We start from the raw sequence: 25,208 nt of genomic DNA, 5'->3' as shown, positions 1-25,208 counted from the left end.
TTTGTCACGAACATTTTTAACACATGTCTATGCGTAAGCAAATTCATTTTTTTTCTGCATTTCCAAGTAATATTGAGTGTCGAGATGGGTTTTTTTGCTCTGGCGAGGTGTTTCCCTCTGGCACCGAGGCCAGCTTCAGAAATACCCGGCAAATTCAAAGCGTTTCATAAAGTCAAGTTTCAGTTTGAATAACCAAGTCTCGACTTTATTGTGTTAGGTTTAGCTTTATTATCATCTGCGTTTGATGTGCTAAGGTTTCAAGAGTGTTTCTTCTTTATTTACGGTCTGTTTGTTTTGTTGTTTTTATTTGGCTTTTCCATAAATGCTTTTGTCTGGTTTTAAAGTGATTTGTTTTAATGTGACTGTGTTTTTGTGATTTATTTCAATAATAATGCTCCATTCAAAACGTACTTGTGTCAGATTCCTCCAAACCGCAGGACAAACAATCGTGGAGTTGTTTTATGGCACAGGGAAGGGAGTGTTTTTGATAGGATTGGGACACTTGTGGGTCTGTGTGCAGTTATTTGTCTTCATGTCGTCTCGTACTTTGTAAACAAGACGGTTTCTCAGAGTTATTGCTTCGAAGCGTCACGCTGTAATGAACAAGCTCTTCTTTGTTTGTTGGCACTTTATCAGTCATCTGGTTTTAGCAAGCTAAGTTTTATTAAATTATTTTGAAGAGTGCATAATTGAAGTCATTATATCTTCATTTCTGTTGTATGAAGATGGACTTCATCACACACAGAACCAGATTGTTGCTGCCAATAGATTATTGCGCAATTATGTTTATGCTCAGACTTTTACACAATTTCCCTATTAATACATTTAATATTGGTGTGTGCGTGCGTGTGTGTTTACTTACTTTAATCATATATAAACATATACATCATCATAATATTGTTACCGGTTTTCTATTTTAATATATTTTAAACTGTAATTTATTTCTGTGATCAAAGCTGTATTTTCAGCATCATTTCTCCAGTCTTAAGTGTCACGTGATCCTTCAGAAATCATTCTAATATGCTGATTTATTATCAGTGTTGGAAACAGTTGTGATGCTTAATTTTTTATTTTTTATTTGGAACCCGTGATACTTTTTTTCAGGATTCTTTGATGAATAAAAAGTTTTAAAAAACAGCATTTATTAAAAATAGAAATCTTTTCTGACAATATAAGTCTTTACTATCACTTTTTATCAATTTAACACATCTTTCCCGAATAAAAATTACTAAAAAAAACAAAAAGGAAAATTTACAAACCCCTAAACTTTTGTACGGTAACAAGAATTGAGCTAAACTTGACAAAACTTCCTTTTGTGGATGTCCTCATTCATAAAAACAGTATACAAATAAATACAGTTGTTGTTTTTTTATTGTAAAGATGTAAACGTGTTCTGTTAGGGTTAGGTCATAGTGTTTATAAAAACAATAGACGTCTATGTAATTTCCCCAGTTAGATGTCAGTTAGAATAAGCGTGTGTGTGTGTGTAAGCTTTAGTCTACTCTGTAAAAAATGACAACGTATTGCATTGAAAACATAAGCTGAATTGCTGCAGTGATTAAATTCATTGCACTTTTTGGACTGTGCACAAACAAAGAGAGAACAATATTGAGCAGATAATCAAGACTTGTTTTACAGTGCCTCCTAATCTAGCTGTCTAATAAACTTGGCATTGATGATTAAAAGCATGCATGTAAATAGAGATAAATGATAATGACACCATTTGTGTTTTGGATTTTTAGAGACTTTCCGAAAGTTGCAAGCAGGCACATATCACTACAAGTCTGGCAAATAATAATATGCATGAGCAGTTATGAGATGAAGCCAGAGGTCTCGGTCTCTTCATGTTGACGGAGGGGGCCGGCGGCCGGCGGCTGGGGGTTGAGTGTGTTTAAACGTGCCTCTGTTGTTATGTCTGCGTCTCCTTTGAAGTTGCTCAAACCTCCAACTAAGTGGCACTCATTTTCCCCATCTCACAGATCTGGCAGAATTATTTCCAGATTGCGGCGCGGTGCCACGGGGAGACGTGGTGTCAGGCATAACGTAGCTCCAGCAGCATCACAATAAGCTCTTGTCTGATTTTAGTCTCTTCACGGATGCTTTAAGAGGCATCGAAATGAAATTGACCTCGATTCTAATAAACCCACACACATTTACCCTCAAGACAACAGGAATAGATGAACAGCCTTTAAAGACCACTGTGGAAATTTTGCTCATCTCACTTTCACTCAGTCAGGAAATGGAGTTTTTTCTCAGTTACAGTAATCTGAAGCACAGACGAGAGCCTCTCGCTGTCTCTCCACAGTTTGAGGATCGAAACGACTTTCTCAAAGTGTTCATCTCATGTTGCTCTTCATTCATGTGTCCGGTATCTGAAAGAATGACTAAAAAAGATCTGATGCTTGTGGAAACTCGTGCATCTCACTGTCATGTTGTCTTCATGCGGATGGTGGGTAGAATCAATGCATCCTCTAATGTGGTGATGCAACCCAAAATTTTTGGAGGGCCAGAATCATTGACAGAAACAGAGATGTTTAATTAGTGTTTCTCTGATGTCGTGTTCGACTGTGTTTCGTGACACATCGTGGATAAACTACAACAGGTCAACATGCCAGCTGTAAACAATATTGATTTCTGGGTCTTAAAGGCATAGTTCAGCCAAAAATCTAAATTGTCTCACATTGTTCCAAACCTGTACGAGTTTCTTTCTTCTTTTGAACACAAAGGAAGATATTTTGAAGAATGCTGGCAACCAAACAGCTGACGGTAGCCATTGACTTCCATAGTATTTTTTTTCACACTATAGAAGTCAGTGGGGACCAGCTGAACAACTTTTGTGTTCGACAGAAGAAAGAGACTCATACAGGTGAGTAAATGATGACAATTTTCATTTTCGGGTGAACTGTCTCTTTAATTGATCTTCTTTTAGATGAAACTATATATAGATTCTTAAATCTCAAGCATTAGTCTTTTAGTCTGTTGTGTTTTCTGTTTGTGTGTGAACAAAACATCACGAAATATTATTTGTAGTCTGCCTGCCATCCAATTATCGCTGTGAGATTTGTGCTTATGTTGAAATAATCTGTACAGCTTAGTATCATATCTCATGCAATCATTGTTTCAACCACAGAAAGACATCGGTTAAACAGCTTCTAAACAATGTCATGCAATGCTAAATGCAATGCAATGTTAATCAACTAGAAATGAATAATTCCAGAGAGGAGCACTTTGCGATATGCACCACATATTCATTATATTTCTATAGCAATATCTGTATTTTTGTAGTTTTTATTACAGCCACAGTTCATGTGTTTATATTACAACAATGAATGGGAACAGAAACAATTATATCATTAGAAAGTTGCCTAATGTGCGTTTTTATTAAATAATTTTTTTAAAATAAATATTAAATAATTTTTTTAATACAATTTTTAAATAAACTTTATTTTCAGTTTCCGTTTTTATTTACATGAAAACTTTAATTTCAGTTTTGGTAAAAAATTAATTTTGTTGCATCACTGTGTTAGTTTAAAATATCACGATGAGATAGTTTTTCATTTAAACCTGGAAATAAACAGTTTTAGGATGCATAAGCGTTCTGGTGTCTCTAGGTTTGTAGGTGGCTAATGGAGTGCAAGTTAATGAGTGCTCTTTGGAGAACATGAGCGTCCTGTAGCTGATAAAATATGAAATGAATGCTCATTTTTCAATTCTGCTTGTAATGGTAAGAACATTATTTGGACCCTAGCACAGTAAAGCTAAAATAACTTTCTTTTGTTTAGGGATGTTCATGCATATGGTGTATTGTGTGTTATGGTTTTTCTATTGGGTTGTTCCGAGTACTACACCACTCCTAAATATACTTCCTCGAAGCATTATCATAGAGACCAAAGGTTCATCTGATTCAGCGTTCTTGACCACATCAATGGCAACATAAAGCGTGTAAAATGATCGCACCCCATTCAGATGCGTCAAACACATCAGTGCTCATACAGGAGATTAAAGACGTAACACTCAAAGCGCTCGCTTCCAAAAGGTCCTCTAATTTCCGCTTCAAAAAAGCACTTAGATTTTTAAAGCAAAGAATACATTAGACGGGACGGCGTTTGAGACCCGAGGAGCCCACGGGTCGTCGTGTCCATCAGTGGTCAGTATTAAAGGACCGAACCCTCAGAACAAGTCATGCCTGCATTGTCGTTCAAAGAAACGGCGGATAAAAGGAAAGAACCACATGCAAATAGATTTTGTGCTCTGATATATAATAGCCATGCTCGTTTGATGCCATATGAACACTGGACTCATTGCAGTGAATTAATTTATACTTGTGTGGGGAAAATACAGTGTCGTTCATCAGGAAATGAACACTGGAATCCCCTCAGCAAGACTTGTTTTTGTCTTTTTAAGATGCAAAAATTTGCAGTGTTTTATCTCAGTGTAAGTGTGCATTTATGAAATCAATTCTTTAGTGGATCGAGATGTGCAAAGTTAAAGTTCTCAGTCACTATGGCCATGTATGAGATAAACAGGTGCTTGGGGCAAAAACGGCACCTAGATGAACAGAAATGCCTCCCAAAGTTAAGATACTGGGGCAAAAAAATGCTAAATAAACTAAATAGCCATTAAAGAGAAACGTGAATCAAAGTGTTGATTGCAGTATTACATTTAGATCTGCTTATGTTGCACACATTTTTAACCAATTGTTTTTGTGCAGCGTTGAGCATTATAACCAATCACACACATCGATGTCGAGCCAATCAGAGGTGTTTAGAGTTCTGTCTAAATTCTGCACTTTAGTGAAGTCTGTCATCATAAAAGACAAAGAGATTGGTTCTCCAGTGTACACTGCTTCATTGATTGTAACGGGAATGTCATTGAGCGCTTCAGTGTTTTTTGCTCGCTTTATTCGCTGTTTTATTTTTCATGCTGGTAAGGTAACCAACGTGAAGTCTTGATTTTATGATACATAAAAACGTACAATATAGCCTACAATATAATGATGTGCCTTTTCCCCCCAAACATTTTAAATGCATTTTATTAATAAACAGTAATAATCATTATTACAATATCAAGAGCAATGACTTGCAATAATGGTGTAGCCAAGCACTCTAGAGACTTTTGCACAAGAATTACACTTTTTGTTCTTTAAGTGTTAAGAGGTTCACTTAAAACAAAACACTAAAAATGCACTAAAAAGTAGATGGTTGATTATTTGTTTGGTTGACTAAAAGCATTGCAAAAAGCAGTTTTATTTCATAGATTGAAAACAGATTGAACATTGGCCATAGAAAATGCTATGGGTCTCGAGTATTGAAATGAAATGGCAGGATAGCTTGAAAATATTTATCAGCCAGAAGATTTCTTTTTGTGGCTTTAATCCCTGGGTTTGATTACAGGTGGTTAATGGCGAGCACCCATTATGAAGAAAGGAGAAAATGGACTTTGCATGTATATGTGGCCACACGTGGCAAATCTGTCAAATTCTGTAGGAAACGCAGTCTGAAAGTCTCTCACACATGTGCACAGATGAAAAGACGCTCGTATGAAAGGCACAGCAGTCAGAAGTTTGGCCAAGAAATGCAGCTACTTCCAGCCATGCAACCGCCATGACACATCGTGTCAAACAACATGCTGTTAGCATTAGCAAACTGGATTTCACATGAGTTATTGAAGGCCATTTGTAAACACAGACATGAAAGCAAACAAGCTCTTGTGCTGCTGGCCTTGATCATCAAAGGCGTATCGATCAAATGGCTCCTTCCCATTGATTCCTTCAGCAAATGTATTCAACATCTGACACGCTTGCATGCCGCTTTCAAGCATCAGACTTCAACTGACCAACATCTTATTGTGTGTGTGTGTGTGTGTGTTTCTTGCAGTCCAACAAAGTGTCGGTGGTCCAGCAGGGGATGCATCCTCTGACGCCGCTGCTGCCGTACGATCACTTCAACCCCAGTCCTCCACACATTCCCACAGACGTCAGCCAGAAACCAGGTAACGCATGATCTAAAATCTCACTGGATGAGCTGCGTTCAAAGCAGTAAAATAGCTAACACACACACACCAGTGTTGTTATTTTCTCACGATGTCCATCCAAACCCATGAGCTGCAGTTTGTCAGTGGAACACAAAAAAAGGTGTTTTGCAATATGGTTACATACTAAAATGTAGTTGAAATACATTTATTTCATGCTAAGTATGCTACAAATACATATTTATGTGCTTAATAAAAATACCCTGCAATTGTAATTTTGGTGTACTAATCTGGTATACTTACTTAATAAGTCTGCTAAATTGAAACAGCTCATTTTTTGCATAATGCACTTTAATAATGCAAAAGTAGTGCTGAGGTCCATCTAAAGGTATACTGAAGTATATCTGATTGTGCTAAAGTGTAGCTATTTGCAAGTATACTTCAGGTACACTTTAAACATCTTGCATTTAAAGTCTGATATTATTCAAAGATCATACAATCCTCATCAATAGTGACATTAAAACACATTTTAGGCTTAATTTTAAGAAATGTGCATTGTGCACAAGTAGTACTCCAAATAAAGTTGAATCATCATTTTTATATCAGTAAGTCTCGAGCGATATGTGAGTAGATATGTTAATAGATTTGAACTATACTTAGTATGAAATAAATGTATTTTAAATATATTAATTTTTTACTAGGGTTCATATCACTGAAAAAAGTGATAAGTTGACCTAACTTAAAAAAATTGAGGAAACCCGTTGCCTTCATTTTTAAGTAAATAATCATTAAAAAAAAATAAGTTAAGTGAATTGTGAATTTTTTAAAATTATTATTTACTTAATCTTTTTAAGGCAACAGGTTTCCTCAGTTTTTTCAAGTTAAGTCAACTTATCACTTTTTACAGTGAAGAAAAGAAGAAAACTGCAATAATGGCATTATTAATATTTATTATAAATAGGGCTGTTGAGCAATTAAAAATTTTAATCTAATTATTTACATTAAATAATCAAATTAACCGCACGTCAGTTTTGGCTGAAAAGTTACCCCCCGAAAGCATCATTATTTAAAGTGATTATTGTGTTAAATGAGCAAAGTGTTAAAGGTGGGGTAGGTGATTTCAGAGAGGCTAGCAATAGCAAGCTAGCTTTGAAAGCATAAGATCCCACCCTCACTGCAAATCAGTCTCCAAAGCCACGCCTCCTCCAAAACACAGACAGACCAGAGGCTAACCAGCGACACCATGAGAGACGACGTCAACGCTGTCAGATTGCCTCATGTCTCGTTCACCGGTGAGAAAACATTACAGTACAAAGCGCGTAATATTACAATAATAACGCTGCCATTCTCGCTCGCTCTGCAGTAACGAGCGTGCTGATGACGAATCACATCTGTGTGAACAGGGTGCGTGGAGGTATGCAAATGCATACGCTGACAGGAAGGTAAGACAGCCAATCAGAGCCCTCGGACCGAGAGATATGATTGGATGAACATTTTATAGTCCTACGCCTTCCACAGACAATATAAATACATATAAATATATTTAGAAAACGTAGTGATTTCTATCGGGATGTGAAGAGACTTTCAAAAAGCATAACGAAAAATGTTTTTGAACCAAATCACCTACACTGCCTTACAGAAAGTAGCTTTATAAAGACATATTTTGATTCAATCAATAATGATAATGAATCACTATCATAAATAATGATAATAAATGGGCATTAGTTGTTTGGGCTTAAAAAAAGAGGATGAAAATTTTCTCTCAATATGCAATTAAAACTGCCAGTAGGTGGCAGCAACTTCATTCAATCATTCATTCATTCAACCAATTCCTTCAAACAGCTGATTCACTCCAGAATGAAGCAGGTGACTGTCTTTATGAATGAGTCAGTGAATCATTGGCTCACTTGTTTCAATTGATTCATTCAGTAATGAATCACCACTGTGTTTCTCAGAGACTCAGAGAAAAGTTGTGGCATTTGTGAAACTAAGCAAAAACAGACAATAAATATAAAAATATAATTTTTTGCCCTCATATCTTGGATCACACAGTCAGTCAGTCTTCCTGCGTCAAGTTCATCAGCATTAATCACACCAAATGAACACATTAAACAGCCTCAATTATAAATGTCTACACCATATTTTTTCTGAAGTCACATGATGCTTTGTGTGAGGAACAGACCTGCATTTGAGTCATTGTTCACTGATAATCTTCCCCTTCGCTGAATCACAAACCCACCTACTTCTACTATTATGGTGTTTTTGCTCAACATGAGCTGTTATTATAAAACAAGAGCTCCTTAAAGAGTCCTCAGAAATATCTTTTGCATTTTGTGAGTGATGGCAGTGTTCAGTTGTGGATGAACGATTCCTTTAATGCGGCAACAGTTAATATACTTTACAGTATACTTCATGTCATGTTTGATACACAAATTTCTAAAGCCTTGATCATCAAACTAAGCACTAAATAACATCTCACTGAGACATATTATTGGAGATATAGAGTGACGACTGATATTTATATCATTTTATGTAAGTATCTGCTATACTGTTATAAAGATGTCATTGATTTACATTACAAGCATCAGAATTTCATCACTCTTTGTCCACATAAATATCAGCATCTGCACCAAATTGCATTTTTTTTTTTTTTTGATTCTCTGAATAAAACTAAGCTGTTTTTCTTCCATATTCTCACTATATCATAATACATGAGCCATAAAAGCCTGATGTATCTCATATGATAACACAAAAACACATAAGCAAACCTGGCCTAGTTTGTTGAATGACTAGTCGTCTAGTCATGGGTGTCTTCACCCATCTTTACTACAGCAATGAGTTCATTGCACCTTCTTAATAACTTTGAAATTGATTGTTGACAGATGCTGGCATATTTCCCATTATCTGTAGTTTAAAGGGGTCATGAAATGAGAAACCAAAATTCCCTTGATCTTTTGACGTATAAGAGGTCATTGTACTATAAAAACATCCTGTAAGTTTCAGAACTCAAAACTTTGTTGTTAGTCTAAAATCAGCTTATATTGAAGCCAGTCTGCCTCCGCAGAAGTTGATCAACGCCTGCTTCTACATCACTGCCTGTTTAGCTCCGCCCACCAATTCTACATCACTCTGTTTAGCCCCCGCCAGATTCTACATCACTGCCTGTTAAGCCCCGCCCACCGATTCCACAGCACTGCCTGTTTAGCCCCGCCCACCTATTCAACATCACTGCCTGTTTAGCTCTGCCCACCGATTCTACATCACTGCCTGTTAAGCCCCGCCCACCGATTCCACAGCACTGCCTGTTTAGCCCCGCCCACCTATTCAACATCACTGCCTGTTTAGCTCCGCCCACCGATTCTACATCACTCTGTTTAACCCCGGCCAGATTCTAACATTATCAGTGGACCTCAGAGAACAGTACAAAATAAAAAACAGAGGCAGTTCATGACCCCTTTAAGGCCTGTTTGAGGAGGTTGATGGGCTGGACTGTGGTCAGACACCTGTCCTCATGTCAGTTCACATCATTGTGTGTGTAAATCAGTGAACTGTGCCAGACTCAACCACCGTGACAATGTTGACGCGCGTCTGAAATGTGTCATGACAGTACATCCAGGTAAAGTACACGGTGGAGCACAAATAGTGAACGTTTGAACCTCTGCCACTTACTGTATGTGAAGGGTTTACATTTTACTGTACTTTGTTTGATATCTTGATGGTGTTTTCTCTTCGCTTGCGGTCCAGTCATCTCAGGCATCGGTTTGATCGGTTTCACTTTCGCGCAGTGGATCGTGTCTTATATTGAAAAGCTTGTTTTAAAGGCAGCCCGTTTGCCGTTCATGTTTTCCATCAAGAATTGCTCATTTTACCTTCTGTCGGCTGCGCTGGGAATGTTTTGACGGCTTGTTTTGAAAATGAGTTATTATAAGAAATGTTAACTTGCAGTCATGACCAGTAACTGGGGTTGTGTGCTATCAGAGAGGATTCACACATGCTGCAGAGGGGTTAAAATTAAAATTAAAAAAACATTTACTGTATTTGTCAAAAGTTTGGAAACATTATGATTCATAAATGAAAAGTCTGAAATATTATTACAATATATTTTAAAACTCTTTCCTATAATGACGCTGGGTTTTCAGCGACATTGCTCCAGTCTTCAGAAAATGTTTTACCAGCAAAAGCATGATTAATACCATTAGTACCAATAATAACTGAGCAATGATTTCAGAAGAATAATGTGACACTGAAGACTGGAGTTATGATGCTGAAGATTCAGCTTTGCAAAACAGAAATAAATTATATCTCACAATACATTCACATAGAAAACAGTTATTTTAAATTATAATAGTTTTTTTTACAATATTACTGTTTTTATTGTATTTTTGAGCACACAAATGCAGCTTTGGTGAGCAGAAGAGACTTTTTTCTTTTTCTTTTTTCTTTTTTAAAGCACAATCATAACACTGTAACTGCTGTACATGTAGTTTAAAAAATACATGTCATTTTAGCATAAATTATTCATACATTAAACATGATATATAAATGTTGGCCAGTTTAATTCGCATTTATATTTTAATATGAAATTTAGTGCATTACATTTAGATATTTCAGTTCATCTTATTGTCATTATTATTCCGCAGTTCTCTAAAAGTTTGTTAACCTAATTTTATAAATATTGAGCTCTAAAGTGACTTTTTCATTTATATATGTATCCATATATACAATTATTTGTTTAATTTGCTCGAATAATTAAATAAAATGTTAAATACAGTAATGGGCCGTGCTTAATTGCTTTAAAGTCAAGATAAACCTGAAGTAGTGACGGATGAGAAGCCATAAGTAGATCCAGATCTGACATTTTGATATAAAAATGATGTTTTCATGAACTGTGAAGAACAGACACGGACGAATCGTTCACAATAAGATGCGTTTAGAAAGCAGCTTTTGTCTTGAAGAGGTTTTGGAGAGAAGCGTGAGCTGCAGGTTCTCAGGTATAGAGCCCATTGACTCAGTCACATTCCAGCATGGCAGGTTTATTGAGGGTTCACTTCACAAACAGGCCCAGAGCAAATGCAAATTACAGTCATCATGCAGCATTCTTCAGCAAACACAGGTTGCTCGGGGTCGCTCTTAACTGCGGGGTGCTGCTGACAAATGACTTCCTGCAGAAAAACACAGTGACGCTGCTGCTTTGTTGTTTTTTACAATTATAAAATCACAGAATGCCATCAAGATGGTTTTACCTGCAGACGACGTGCATATTCTGTTCAGAAGAAACCCAGACGGCATTGCAATTAAATCAAGCCTCTGTAATCTCCTCTAGAGCTTCAGAAGACGTCTCAACAATGTCTCAAAGTGTGCTCAGATTTGCCAAAATGCCAATCAAATGTCAGAGATCTCAATATGAGCTGCTCTGCGCTCTTACTGTATGGCAGCTACTGACTCATCTAGCTGCCATTTCCATTTCTAATAATGAGGCATTTTTGGAGAAACATCTGTTGATGCTTTTATTAATCATAACTGAAAGTGTCCTGAAGATATGAAAGAGTGGTTTTATAAGAGGTTCCTGAAGTAAAGAGAGATCTGGGCTGCTTCTGAATGCTCTTTATAACTAAAATCACCCAAGAGTAGGACTCTGTGATTTCCGTGATGCTGAATCCAGTCATAAAAAAAATGGCATTTACAGTATAATGCACAGAATGGCACAGGATTTCTCAATATATGACAACGTGAACACATGAACTTCATCTCCAGAGTCACTTCAGCAACATTTCACAATTTCTTACCATCAACAACTACCATCGAATACACACTAAAACTCCAAGCTCTTCACAGCAACCCGCCAAAATACAAGTCAAAATGCATTACTGTTGTGCAGTAGACTGTACTTCTCAAAGGGAAAATGATGGAATAATTAAAAATTTTAAGGAATCTCACACAATTTTTGTTCCATGTTTTAATTTAAACGGCCAAAAATCAAAGGAATTATTACATTTTCATTTGATTGCATTTTAAAATGTTAGTTGTTAATGTTTTATACATTTATTTTATTACCAAGTTTTTTGATAATAAATGTGCATTAAACCATAAATCCAGACAAATTAAAACACAGCATAATTTGTAATAAATAAATAAAACATCATATGGTTCTATTTTTGTTAATAATAATTTGTTGAATTGTCATTAATGTTTTTTTTTTGTTTGTTTTTTTATCAATTGATTAGACATGCTTTTTGCAAATTAAATTAATTTAAACTATTAAAAATAAGAGGAAAAATATAATTTGGGGAAATTACATTAGGCTGTATTAAAATTGTTTTCATTAGGCTATAAAAATATATTTTTGTTCTATAATTTAAAGACTATTTAAAAAAATATTTATTAACAGATTACTAATAAATATTATCTAGTTTAAAGAAAAGCTTTTTTTTTTCTAATTCATCAAAGAATCCTTAAAAAAAAAAAAAAAGTATGATTGTTTCCAACATTGATAATAAATCAGCATATTATAATGATTTCTGAAGGATCATGTGACACTGAAGACTGGGGTAATGATGCTGAAAATTCAGCTTTGCATCACAGAAATCAATTATATTTTAAAGTATATTAAAATAGAAAACCAGTATTTTAACTTGCAATAATATTTCACAATATTATCTTTTTTTCTGTATTTTTAAACAAATAAATGCAGCCTTAATGAGCAGAAAAGTCTCCTTAAACAAAACAAAACAAAAAAAATCTTTCTGATACAAAAAACAAAAACATATTTAAACAACACAATTATTAAACTCTGACTGACAAGATATAAAAATAAAAACACATTCAAAATATTAAGAAAACTATGAGACAGTATCTCGCTGATACTAAAGTAACGCGGGTGTGAGCGCGTTTAGGCCATGCGTGACGGCGGAGAGACACCTGGGCTTCCTCTTCCTCTGTAAAATCATCTTTGATAATGAAAGTTGATCTCCTCTGGGGTTTTGAATGGCAGTCTATATAAATAAATAAATACTCAGAATAGTGGTGTCCCAGTATTGGAGTTCAATGGCTGAATTTTGAATATTTGGTTTCCTTTCAAGAAAAAAAAGCAACTTGTAAACTTGCAACTTCATTTCTATCAGCTTTCACATTGGCTCCGTGTGCAGCGTCACACTCGTTAGCAGTAACTGCGGGAAAAGACGCTGGGCTCTTTGTCTCCGGCCGTCTGGAGGCTGGTGTAATGGCAGGTTCCCAGCGTGTTAATAACGGCCGTCCTCCTCTCGCTGTCTTACAGGTGTCCACAGGCATCAGCCGCAGGAGATCTCCGGTTTCTACTCGCTGCCTCAAGGCCAGATCACTCCGTCCATGAACTGGTAAGACATCTAAAGTCCCTTCAGCATCCACACGTCTCTCCTCGAATCATTCCAAGCAACACTTTTAATGTGAAGTGGCCCAGTATTTTTTGAGCCGCTGTACATTTAGGTGTGCAGCAGCTTAATGTAATAACTGCACTTGTGTAAAAAGTTTTATTATTTAATACAATGAAACTGAATATTATATATACATATTAGTGCTGTCAAACGATTAATTGCGATTAATCGCATCCAAAATAAAAGTTTTTGTTTACATTATACATGTGTGTGTACTGTGTATATTTATTACGTATATATTTTGAAAATATTTGCATGTTTATACATTTATATATTCATATTCTTAGATTTTATATTATATATATAAATATATTTAATGTATAAGCATAACATATTTTTCTTAAATATATACATGCATGTGTTTGTATTTATATACACATAATATATATACACACAGTACACACACATATATTATGTATTTTGGATGCAATTAATCGCGATTGACAGCACTAATATATATATATAAAATTTAATATAATGGTCATAATGCAATAATCTTTACCATAGCATAATAGGTTATTGCAAATGAAACAATGTTTACGATATAATATAATATGTTTATAGACACAACTTTATTAGGTTATTACATTCAGATTAATGTAGGCTACATTGTGAACATTTTAGTTTAAGAAATTACAAATTTCGTGAATTTATTTTAATTTTTTTATGACCTGTGCCATAAATGTGTAGCTTCCAGTTTTAGTTTTATTTGTTTATTTACTATTGTTTTTTAAAGTTTAAAATATAAATCATGAATATTTAAGTATTCAGTAAGTGGTTTAAGATGAGATTTAGATGTAAAGGAATAGCATTTTTTTATTATTTCATTAAAAAAGTGATTATTAAATTTGACAATTTTAGTCGCACTCATAACGTATTTCTCGCAATGTAAAAAAAACATTCCTTTATGAGTTAAACATAAAATATTACTTTTTCAATATCTCATTTACTATTTTACATTATGTGCCGTTATCACACTGTTGATTGCTGATATGAATCTGTATGGTGTTCTGCGTGTGATTTGGCCAGAATCTCAGCTGATGTTGTGTGAGTGTCAGATTGATCTGACGGGTGTTTTCATCACAGTGTGTTCTGTCGGTGTGTGTGTGGATCTGGTGATTGAAGCCGTGTGTTGGTGTTGATAGTGTCATGCTCTCTGTTAAACCTGAGAAAACAAGCTGTCACCTGGAAACATTTCTGTCAAGAAACATGAATGAGACGTGAAGATCTGAAAACATTCACGCTCTATAACTGTGAACAGTAAAGCCCCGCCTTCTTTGATTTGATTGGTCACCTGGAACATTTCAACTGAAGCAGACCAACGTCAAGCGTCAAGAGTACAATCAATAAATATTTAGGCCTAAATTTAAGATTTATGTTTTTGAATTGCATATGAATTGTGCATCCATTTGCTGAAAACTCATCTCTTTTGTAGCATTTCCTTTATCTATTTGCCTCTTTAAGATGATTCGATGTATTCCTCAATTGTAAGTGGCTTTGGATAAAAGCGTCCGCTAAATGTAAATTTGGATTACACATTACTAATTCAGTAAAAACAAATAAACTTAATGTGATCTGTTTATCGTACATTAATCAAAGATTTCAGATTTTTTTAATATAAACTCAAATATGTTTTAAATGCTCAATAACCAGGTTTATGTATTTATTAGCAATACATCCAGTAAGTTTCAGTCCCATACATTTAATGACCATATTTTAACCACATTCACATTGATTCTGATTTGAATAAATGCATTTTGAAAATCTGATGATTGAAATAAAATCAAACAGATGCAAATAGTTCATAATAAACTTTGCCCTGATTTGTTGGAGGGCCCGACTTAAAACAGTTTTAACAAACTTTTGTTTTGTTTAAATTTTCTATGCAATTCCAATACATAAATCATAAATTTATGTATTATATATATATATAATATTTTTTATTTATTTTTTTTTTTTGCGCATCAAGTTAATTACATATATATATATATATATGTATGTATATGTAATAAAGTGGAATGATGCAGGGAAAAAGTATTGAACACATGAAGACAGTGAGGTGCAAGAATGCATGGAAAGCCAAGACACCAGCTGAAGTCTATCAGTAATTAGAAAGCAATCCTGCTCCTGCATGCCACTAGTTTCTCCTTCAAGCTGTCATTACCAACAAAGGCTTTTGTACCAAGTATTAAATACATTTCAGTAGTTCAATACTTTTTCCCCGTGTCGTTCCATTTCATTACACACAACTTCATTTCTGAACTTATTTGTTTTGTTTTATTTGTATGCATGGATTGCTTGGGTTGTTACAGACATCTGGTGAAAATTTCATGTCAACAGCACCTTTAGAAATATATTTACTGGGAAAAATGGTGACGCGTTCAATACTTATTTTACCCGCTGTATAGTTGTAACTTTAGTTTCAGTTGTAGTTTTAGTTAAGTATAGTGCGTGATCAAAACAGCGCTAGTATTGAGCGTTGCTAGAATTGTTTTCAGAGAGGTGTCCTGCCTCCATTGGTCAGACAAACAGTTAGTCCCGCCCCGAACACAGTGTTCAGTGTTTGGAAAGCAGTTGAGTCTTCAGCAAATGCACCGCCGGAGGCTCTAACTCTGTCCCCCGACCCACAGGCCCAATCAGCCTGTCTATCCTCTGCCCTCCTGCGGCTTCAGACAGTCCTTCTCCTCCAGCCTCCAGAGCAGCTCCTCCTTCCCCAGGTACAGTACCAGACCTCACCTGTGCTTCCGCCGCCCGCATCGCGACGCTTCAGCCCTGTGTGTGTCTCCGCTGAGCTCTCGTCCAGAACCCCACTACTGCTAAACTGAGCCACGCTTACAGGAGCGCTCCGGGTTCAGCTCTACGTCGCTCCGATCCTGACTTTATTCAGCTAAAACACGTGCATTGAGCTTGCAAGCAGTGCGTATAGTGGTTTTACACAGCTGCGACTCGAGTGGAAATATGTGACGCTGGACCACAAAACCAGTCATAAGGGTCAATTTCTTGAAATAATAAATCATCTTTCCATTAATGTATGGTTTGTTAGGATCGGACAATATTTGGCTGAGATACAACTATTTGAAAATATGCAATCTGAGGGTGCAAAAAAATCTAAATATTGAGAAAATCGCCTTTAAAGTTGTCCAAATGAAGTTCTTAGCAATGCATATTACTAATCAAAAATGAAGTTTTGATATATTTACGGTAGGAGATTTACAAAACATCTTCATGGAACATGATCTTTACTTAATATCCTAATGATTTTTGGCATAAAAGAAAAATGTATAATTTTGACCCATTCAATGTATTGTTGGCTATTGCTACAAATATACCCCAGCGACTTAAGACTGGTTTTGTGCTCCAGTGTCACATATTGGAAATAACTTTAATAAGTTTAAGTCACACTAAGATGTCAATTTCCAGCCAATCAGAACCCATCCTGCTTTAAAGAGCTTGAGCTATTCAGTTTCAGACAACAAAACTGCAGCACGCTTGTAATAAACAATATTACTGTGATGTTGGTTGTTATAGCTATCATTACTTGTGTGAACAGGCCTTAAGTTAACGCAATTTTTTTCCCCCGTTTTTCAAATGAGAGTTGAAACAAATGCTTTCAGCAGAGCTTGAACTGAATGAACCCAGAACATTGCTTTAATTACGGTTACGAGAGGTTATACTGTGCTAATGCGCATTAATATGCAGAAACACATTAAATGCGATCCTTATATTGGTAGATCTAGTGCTGGTATGTAAACTAAGGAACTCTCCTATTGTGTTGTGGGTCAATTTGACCCATATTTGGTTTTTAAAATGCTTGAAACACTGGTTAAACTTGTTTGTTCTTGAATTTCTTTCTTATTTAGTCATGAATGTGCATGCAAGGTTTTGACCCCATAGGTGTGTTTTGGAAAGACCGTATGCATTTTGGAGTCAAATTTCCATGCACTTTGACAGATTTTCACATGGGCCGTTAGAATAACAGCAAACATTCAGGTAAAAAATAAACAGAAAACTGTAAGTAGTAAAAATTGGATTTTATATGCTGCCGTGCAAAAGTTTGGGATCAGTACGATTTTTAATGTTTTAAGTCTTTTATGCTCATAAAGGCTCTATTTATTTGATAAAAAATACAGAAAAAAATTGAATATTATTACAATTTAAAATAATGGTTTTCTATTTTAATATACTTTAACATATAATTTATTCTTGCGGTCAAAGCTGAATTTTCAGCATCATTACTCCAGTCTTCAGTTAGAAATCTATAAGCCTTTACTCAATTTTTATCAATTTAATACATCCTTGCTGAATAAAAGTATTAATTTCTTTCAGAAAAAACTTTTGAAGGGTAGTGTATATTATTACAAAAGATTTCTATTTTGAATAAATATTTTATTCATCAAAGAATCCTGATAATAAATCAGCATATTAGAATGATTTCTGAAGGATCATGTGACACTGAAGACTGGAGTAATGATGCTGAAAATACAGCTTTGATCACAGAAATAAATAATATTTTAAAGTACATTAAAACAGTAAACCATTATTTTAAATTGTAATAATTTTTCACAATATTGCTGTTTTTTTCTGTATTTTTGATCAAATAGATAAAGCCTTTATGAGCATAAAGGACTTCTTTAAAAAACATTAAAAATCTGATCCCAAACTTTTGCATGGCAGCGTATAAATATATAAGTCTCTCACAAGCTGCAATAGAGATCAAATTTCTGCATGACCCTGTATTGTTTTTTTTGTAGTGTTGATTTTTGTCAAAGTGCATGGAAACCAGTAGAGGCCTGCCCTATTTTGGCACAAATGTTTTACCCACAACACAGCATGAAAGTTAATAGTTGGTCTCTGTGGAAATACAGTTACACTGCACTGACTGATCATACGACCGGCCCTCAGCTGTACACTGTATGATATTTTTGTTCCTTTTTCATATTGAAGTACTTTCTTGTGTTTCCGCAACACACACACACACACACACACACATAACGTCCGGTCAGAAATTAATCCAGACTCGTTTGCAGAGTCCAGGTGCCCTTGCCATCTCTTCTCGAGTGTTCTTCAAGCCGTTTGTTTGGTCAGCTCAGTCTCAAAGTGGATTGGGTGAGGCACCAACCCATCGCTGTGGCTTTTCCCATCAGACGTCTACTGTGATCAAATCCTTCCTTTGTAACCCAAAACCCGAATTAGATGAACAAATCATGTTAATATGCTTACATGCAGCAATAAATCCAAGCTGTGGAGACGGTTTTATTCGGATGTCAACAGACGACGCACATCTTTGTTCGATTCTTCTCGTGTCAAAGGCACAAATCCAAAACGGGGTCTGGAGCTGCGAGTGTGTCGGGACGCTTTGTTGAGCTGTAATCCTCTCTGCTGTCCCTTCCCATCAGGATTGGCTGTTCAAATATTAGTGCTGCTGTAGAGACGGCTTTGAAAGGGTATTTGTCTCGCAGGGATTGAGGAGTTTTTATTGAATGCTTCAGACGGCGTGCTTGTTTTCCCTCAGGCAGAACGAGGTTGTGTGTGTTTTGCAGTATGTGCTTGCGTGCAGATAGAGCGCCAGCTGCTGGTCACATGACGCATTGATGCTTCATTCGTTTTTTTTCTTGCTCATGCACAAAATCTTTACTTGTCACACAATTTCTGAAACTTGACACTCAAACAGCAGAAGCACACACCGAATCTCTGCAACACTAATTCTCAGCCTTTGACTCAATTTCATAAAACACTTTTTGCAAAACACAACACACAATTAATTTAATTTCCTTTTTTAAACACGATCAATCAAAATTCCACAGTAATTCATTAGTGCCTCACACTAACTCCTCACATGTGCTTTACCGAACACCAACCAATCAATAAACACACATCTACACATGCTTGATGTATTTCTTTTCTACTGTGTAATACTGTATTCACAACCACAAATTCTTACAGTAAAAAAAAAGTTTGCTTTCAATCATGCTTTCGTGTTTACTGTGAATTTTTCAACATCTCTCTGCCGATTACATTCGATCTTGTACAGAAATGCACACAGGAGCTCATGAAAGAAGAGCTGGTATGATATATATAGCCTATGATATGTCCAAAAATAAAGGTGTTTGCAACGTAAGCCAAATGTTTGATTTTGAGATGTGTTTGTGATGTATTGAATGCAGTGCTTTATTTTGCAAGAGATGTGAGGCATTTTGCATTTTGTGTGTGCAATTCTTGGATTTGTGTGTAAAGTTTTGAAAACGTGTGTAAGCTGTTGAAAAAAAACAGTAAAAAAGAGGGAACTCAAACCAACGCTTTTTTTGTCATTGCAAAGTCTTTTCTAATGCATCATGTGTTTATCTGATGTGTTGGTGAGTTCCCTTTTAATACAGACGGAGCTAGAAAATCTCATTGTGTGGGCTGAAATAACTGCCATGTTCATGCGCTTGTGTGTGTGTGTGTGTGTGTGTAGGTTCTCTCATTCTCTGATGCTTCAGTCCGGCATGCACCCTACAGGCATCCCACACCCCGCGATAGTGCCTCCCTCCGGCAAACAGGAGCACGACCAGTACGACAGGAACATTTACGCGTAAGTTCTCCTGCAGATCTGATGCTTTCAATTAATAATGCACGGAACAGACCTGGGGCCTCGTTTATAAAACATGCATACGCACAAATTTGATCTGAAAGCCATGGAACGTTCATATTTATAAACACAGTCTTTGCGTGGAAGACTGCTTAGAGCCACGTCTGGGTCTGAGCAGACGTATGCACTTTTCCTTGTGTCAGATTGGAGTACTGCAGGTATTTGGAAATATAAGCAGCAACCGTGATGATGATGATGATGATGATGATGATAATAGTATTAGGGATGTGCATTTTGGTTAATTTTCCTGACAGATATCAGATGCTGGATAATTGCTTAACTGTTAACAGACAAGATTAGAATGTTAAATAAAAACTAAATTAGATTTTAAAAAATGACTCATTAATAATGCCATAAATATGCAAATATCACCATAAACGGAACCCAAGTTTTGACATGTCATCATGCATCTGCCGCACATTTGTGACCCTGGACCACAAAAACATTCTATAAGTGTCAATTTTCTAAAATTTGTTATCTCAATATTTGTCTGAGATACAACTATTTGAAAATCTGGAATCTGAGGGAGCAAAAAAATCTAAATATTGAGAAAATCGCTTTTAAAGTTGTTCAAATTAAGTCCTTAGCAATGCATATTACTAATCAAAAATTAAGTTTTGATATATTTACGGTAGGAAATGTACAAAATATCTTCATGGAACTAATATCCTAATGATTTTTGGCATAAAATAAAAATCGATCATTTTGACCCATACAATGTATTTTTGGCTATTGCTACAAATATACCCCAGCGACTTCAGACTGGTTTTGTGCTCCAGGGTCACATTTGCGAACGTAAAAACTGAATAAAATTGTATATAATTAAATAAATAAACACGAAATATGTTTCACTTAAATAAAACGAAAAAACAAAACGTGAGACAAGTAAGCAATGCTGAGTTTTGGTTAGTTTCTGCGATTCGCTCCATAAATGAAAAAGACGCTTGTTTTCCGTTTCTCTGAATCGCACATTTGAGGAACGATCTTAGAACAAATTTAGTACGGTTTATACGCAACTTTTTATAAATGAGGCCCCTGGAAACTCTTGAAGCCCTTGAAGTAATTTTTTCTGAAATTTAAGCTTACGCAAATATTATTCCAGTAGTTTTATTGTATGTTTGTGCCATTTTTTTTGTCTCAACACCAAAAAGGCAACGTCTGATTACAGTTGAAACCTTGATTCGGACGGGACTAGTTTTCCTGGAGGACGTACTTTGTGATTTTAATCCCATCTGAATCTGTGTTTTTCTTCCATAACCTCTCTAGAAGTTGTAGAGCAAATTGCCTTCTGTTTGGTCCTGTGAGATCTGGAATTGTCTTGTGAGTTTGCACTCCTGAATATAAATACTTAGTTTAGAAATACTTGATACAAATCTGATTCTCATAATAAACTGTCCATGTATGTGGGACTCAGTTCTAGAAAGAAAAAAAAAAAAAGGTATTAATTTTAATTTTAATACCTCAAATACCTCTGTGTGTGTGAAATATATCCAGTGCTGGGTCTGAGTCTGTTACTGATTCTGAATTGCATGACAAAAATTGTAGTTAGGAATGTAATCTGACTACTTTTGGATTACTTTTAGATTACTTTTGACCTAATGCATTGATCACATTGATTTAAATAAGATAATCTCGTACGATATTTTGATATAAAAGTACAAAGAAACAACATGAAGTGCATTAAACATTACATTACGTCAAAGTTTCCCAAACTGGGGTTCATGAAGGAATGTGAATTTAATTAAAAGCCAATATTTAAAAATGTAAAATTAAAATAAATCATTTTGAAATAATCGATCATTTAAATAAAAATGTATGTGTTCATCAGTAGTTGATGCAATGTTGAGAAAACGTATTACTTAAGTCGAAGTAAAACTTATTAAAACTGAAATGATTTTTGTAAATCCAGTTTTTTGGAAATGTTGTGTTGCCTCAAAGTTTGTGTAATTATATGCAATGTCCACAAAACTGGAAGAATGGAAAACTCGTAGGCTATTTTAGAAAGGAAGATTGAAAAGAAGAATTAGGGAGAATCCACAACTTGTGAATAATTTATTGCTTTAATAAGAATAATCATGTAACTATAGTCAATTATTTTAAAATACAACTACAAGTACTTGATTTTTGGAATCTGATTACGTAATCCACATTACATGTAATCAGACACTACCCAGCACTGAATATATTTATGTTTAATATGAAGTGTTTTCAGTTGAAAATGCTTGTTCCTCTCAAATGTTAGATCAAGTCTCCACATCAGAATTTCAGATCTGAATCCTGCCACAACGTTTATCTCATATATCTGAAACCCAGTCGGCAAAGTCTTGTCTGATAGCCAAAACCCGTATTAACAGCTTCTATCAGCCAAGACGTTGACTGAGAACGCCAGAGAAGAGCAGAAGCAGGAGACAAGAGAGAAAAATCGTAGTTGCATATGTTTCAAATCTCAGACTTCATCTGACCAGCGCAAATGCAACAAGTGTTATTATACTACGATCGGCAGCAATACTGCTTCACGACAACGTCCCTCTTTACTCGTGAAGACAAATATCCCTTGAAACCACACAATCATAAGACAACAATGGAAAAATAATATAAAATATGAAGTGACTAATCAATGAAAGGAGTATATAAATGATTTAAATGATCATTGTAGATGAGATATAAACATGGGCTTTGTGCCTTTGTTGATTTCGAGTAATGAGACGCCCATCCAGACATGTGTATTTGTATAACAAAGTGTTCTTCTCTTTCTTCTTCATGGTGTACCTCAGCAAATCTCATCCAGAGGTGAAGCGCGAGAAGGAGCCCAAGAAGCCGGTGATCAAGAAGCCGCTGAACGCGTTCATGCTCTACATGAAGGAGATGAGGGCCAAAGTCATCGCCGAGTGCACGCTGAAGGAGAGCGCCGCCATCAACCAGATCCTGGGCCGACGGGTTCGTTCCGTCCGAGTGATGTTTATCTGAAAGTGTAACAATGCAAACAGGTTTCTGTAAGGGGTAGGTTTAGGGTTAGAGGATAGAAAATATCGTTCGGTCAGTATAAAAGTAATAGAAGTCTATGGAAAGTCCTCACAATTCACAGAAACAAGTGTGTGTGTGTGTGTGTGTGTGTGAGAGAGAGAGAGAGAGAGTGCGTGTGTGTGTGAGAGAGTTTGTGTGTGTGTATACCTGGTATTTATCTAAATAGAAAATACAGTTTGTACAGTATAAAAACAATTATGCCTATGGAGAGTCCCCATAAAACATGGAAACACAGTGTGTGTGTGTGTGTGAGAGAGAGAGAGAGAGAGAGAGAGAGAGTGTGTGTGTGTGTGTGTGTGTGTGTGTATGTGTGTGAGAGAGTGTGTGTGTGTGTGTGTGTGTGTGTGTGTGAGAGAGTGTGTGTGTGTGTGTGTGTGTGTGTGTGTGTGTGTGTGTGTGTGTGTGTGTGTGTGTGTGTGTGTGTGAGAGAGAGTGCGTGTGTGTGTGTGTGTGTGTGAGAGAGAGAGTGTGTGTGTGTGTGTGCGCGTTTTTGTGAAAAGTCAGGACATAGATGTGTATAATAACAAAGGTATGACAGGTATTACAAGGTGAAGGTGACATCTCAGGACATTGACCCATGTCCCCACTTTTCAAAACGCTTATAAATCACACAGAATGAGGTTTTTGGGGAAAGTTGAAATGCACAGTCTCCTGTAAGGGGTAGGTTTAGGTGTAGGGTTGGTGTAGGGCAATAGCACATACAGTAAGTACACTATAAAAACCATTACGCCTATGGGATGTCCCCACTTTTCACAAAAACGAACATGTGTGAGAGTGTGTGTGTGTGTGTGTGTGTGTGTGAGAGAGTGTGTGTGTGTGTGTGTGTGTGTGTGTGTGTGTGTGCGTGCGTGCGTGTGGGTGTGTGTGAGAGAGAGAGAGAGAGAGAGAGAACCGTGTAGCGTTATGTGCGCTCTCGGTGCACTGACACAGTTCAGTATATTGACGTAGTTGTCAAAATGAATGTACAGTGAGTGTTTTATAACGAATGCTCACCAAAGAGGCGTGTTTTGGATACATTTGTAAGGATCAGTGGTGTTTATCTACATATGGGCATCAGATGCTCCAAACACAGACACAATCGCTTATTCCGGCAAATTTTTAATCACTGTTCACTAATAACATTCACTGAGTCTCCACACGTGCAGAATGTTTCCATTCTTCCCCCGTGGTCTTGTTTGGTATGGCAGCTTGACTTGTGCTTATTTGTTAAAGTTACTTTATAATTGAGCTTTAGGTACTTTTAAGTTGTAACGAGTGTCTGCAGTGATATTTTTGCACAGAATATTTAAATCTATCTTGAATTTGTTTTCTTTTAATTAAATGGAATTGAAAAGTAATAACACGAGAATGCAAAGGTTTTTGTGAATAGAAAAGTTTGGGGGTACGAAAGGTTGAGAACCACCAGGTTAGAGGATAGAAAATATCGTTTGGCCAGTATAAAAGTAATAGAAGTCTATGGAAAGTCCCCACAATTCACAGAAACCTAACATGTGTGTGTGTGTGTGTGTGTGTGTGTGTGTTACAGTGGCATGCTCTGACCCGCGAGGAACAGGCCAAGTACTATGAACTGGCACGGAAGGAGCGACAGCTTCACATGCAGCTTTATCCCAGCTGGTCGGCCCGAGACAACTACGTAAGTGCTTCTCATTAATCTGCAGGTAACAATGAAATAAATACATCAAAATACAAAAATAATCATTTTTTTTCCAGGAAGTGACAATTTTTTTCTTTTCTTTTTCTTTTTTTGTATTAGATACATTTACTTTGGAAAGAAACTATTTGAACGCTGAAGATAATTTTGAAAGAATATATTATTTTCATAATATATAAATATGCAAAATTGTGTACTTGATACTTAATTAGATAATATACAAATGTATAAAAAAAAACACAAATAATAAATCTCTTTCTCAGAGATTTATAACCCATGTAAATATGTAAATATTAGATGAAAAAGTTATTTTAGTTAGTTGCCAGGACAAGATTTCTAATTTCAAAAGTTGAGGCAATAACTGGAAATAAAATACATTAAAAAAAAAAAAAATTTAAATAATACTTTAAAAAATGATTAAAAAACAAAAACAAACAGTCACATGAAAAGTAAATTTACAAAAAAATAACTAAAATGAAAACTGAAAGTTTAAAACAAACGCTAATTACAAATATCAATAAAAACT

At 35.8% G+C, this 25,208-nt stretch overlaps 1 protein-coding gene across 11 annotated transcripts in view; it reads left to right on the top strand.

Moving 5' to 3' along the window:
- The window catches only part of tcf7 (transcription factor 7), a 57,287-nt gene that overhangs the window by 22,434 nt on the left and 9,645 nt on the right, over positions 1 to 25,208 (top strand). For 4 of the 11 annotated variants that reach the window (XM_058757714.1, XM_058757718.1, XM_058757721.1 and 1 more), the window contains exons 4-10: positions 5,877 to 5,991; positions 13,244 to 13,322; positions 16,010 to 16,096; positions 19,834 to 19,950; positions 21,274 to 21,327; positions 22,782 to 22,944; positions 24,557 to 24,664. In XM_058757714.1, the coding sequence (XP_058613697.1) occupies positions 5,877 to 5,991; positions 13,244 to 13,322; positions 16,010 to 16,096; positions 19,834 to 19,950; positions 21,274 to 21,327; positions 22,782 to 22,944; positions 24,557 to 24,664 (723 nt within the window). The remainder of the gene's footprint in view (positions 1 to 5,876; positions 5,992 to 13,243; positions 13,323 to 16,009; positions 16,097 to 19,833; positions 19,951 to 21,273; positions 21,328 to 22,781; positions 22,945 to 24,556; positions 24,665 to 25,208) is intronic. The other 7 variants (XM_058757715.1, XM_058757720.1, XM_058757722.1 and 4 more) reach the window with 3 other exon arrangements.

The sequence above is a fragment of the Onychostoma macrolepis genome, chromosome 21 (genome assembly GCF_012432095.1).
Source record: "Onychostoma macrolepis isolate SWU-2019 chromosome 21, ASM1243209v1, whole genome shotgun sequence".
Lineage (NCBI taxonomy): Eukaryota > Metazoa > Chordata > Actinopteri > Cypriniformes > Cyprinidae > Onychostoma > Onychostoma macrolepis.
Note: the sequence above shows the minus strand (reverse complement) of the source record. Positions and strands in the feature narration are given on the sequence as shown.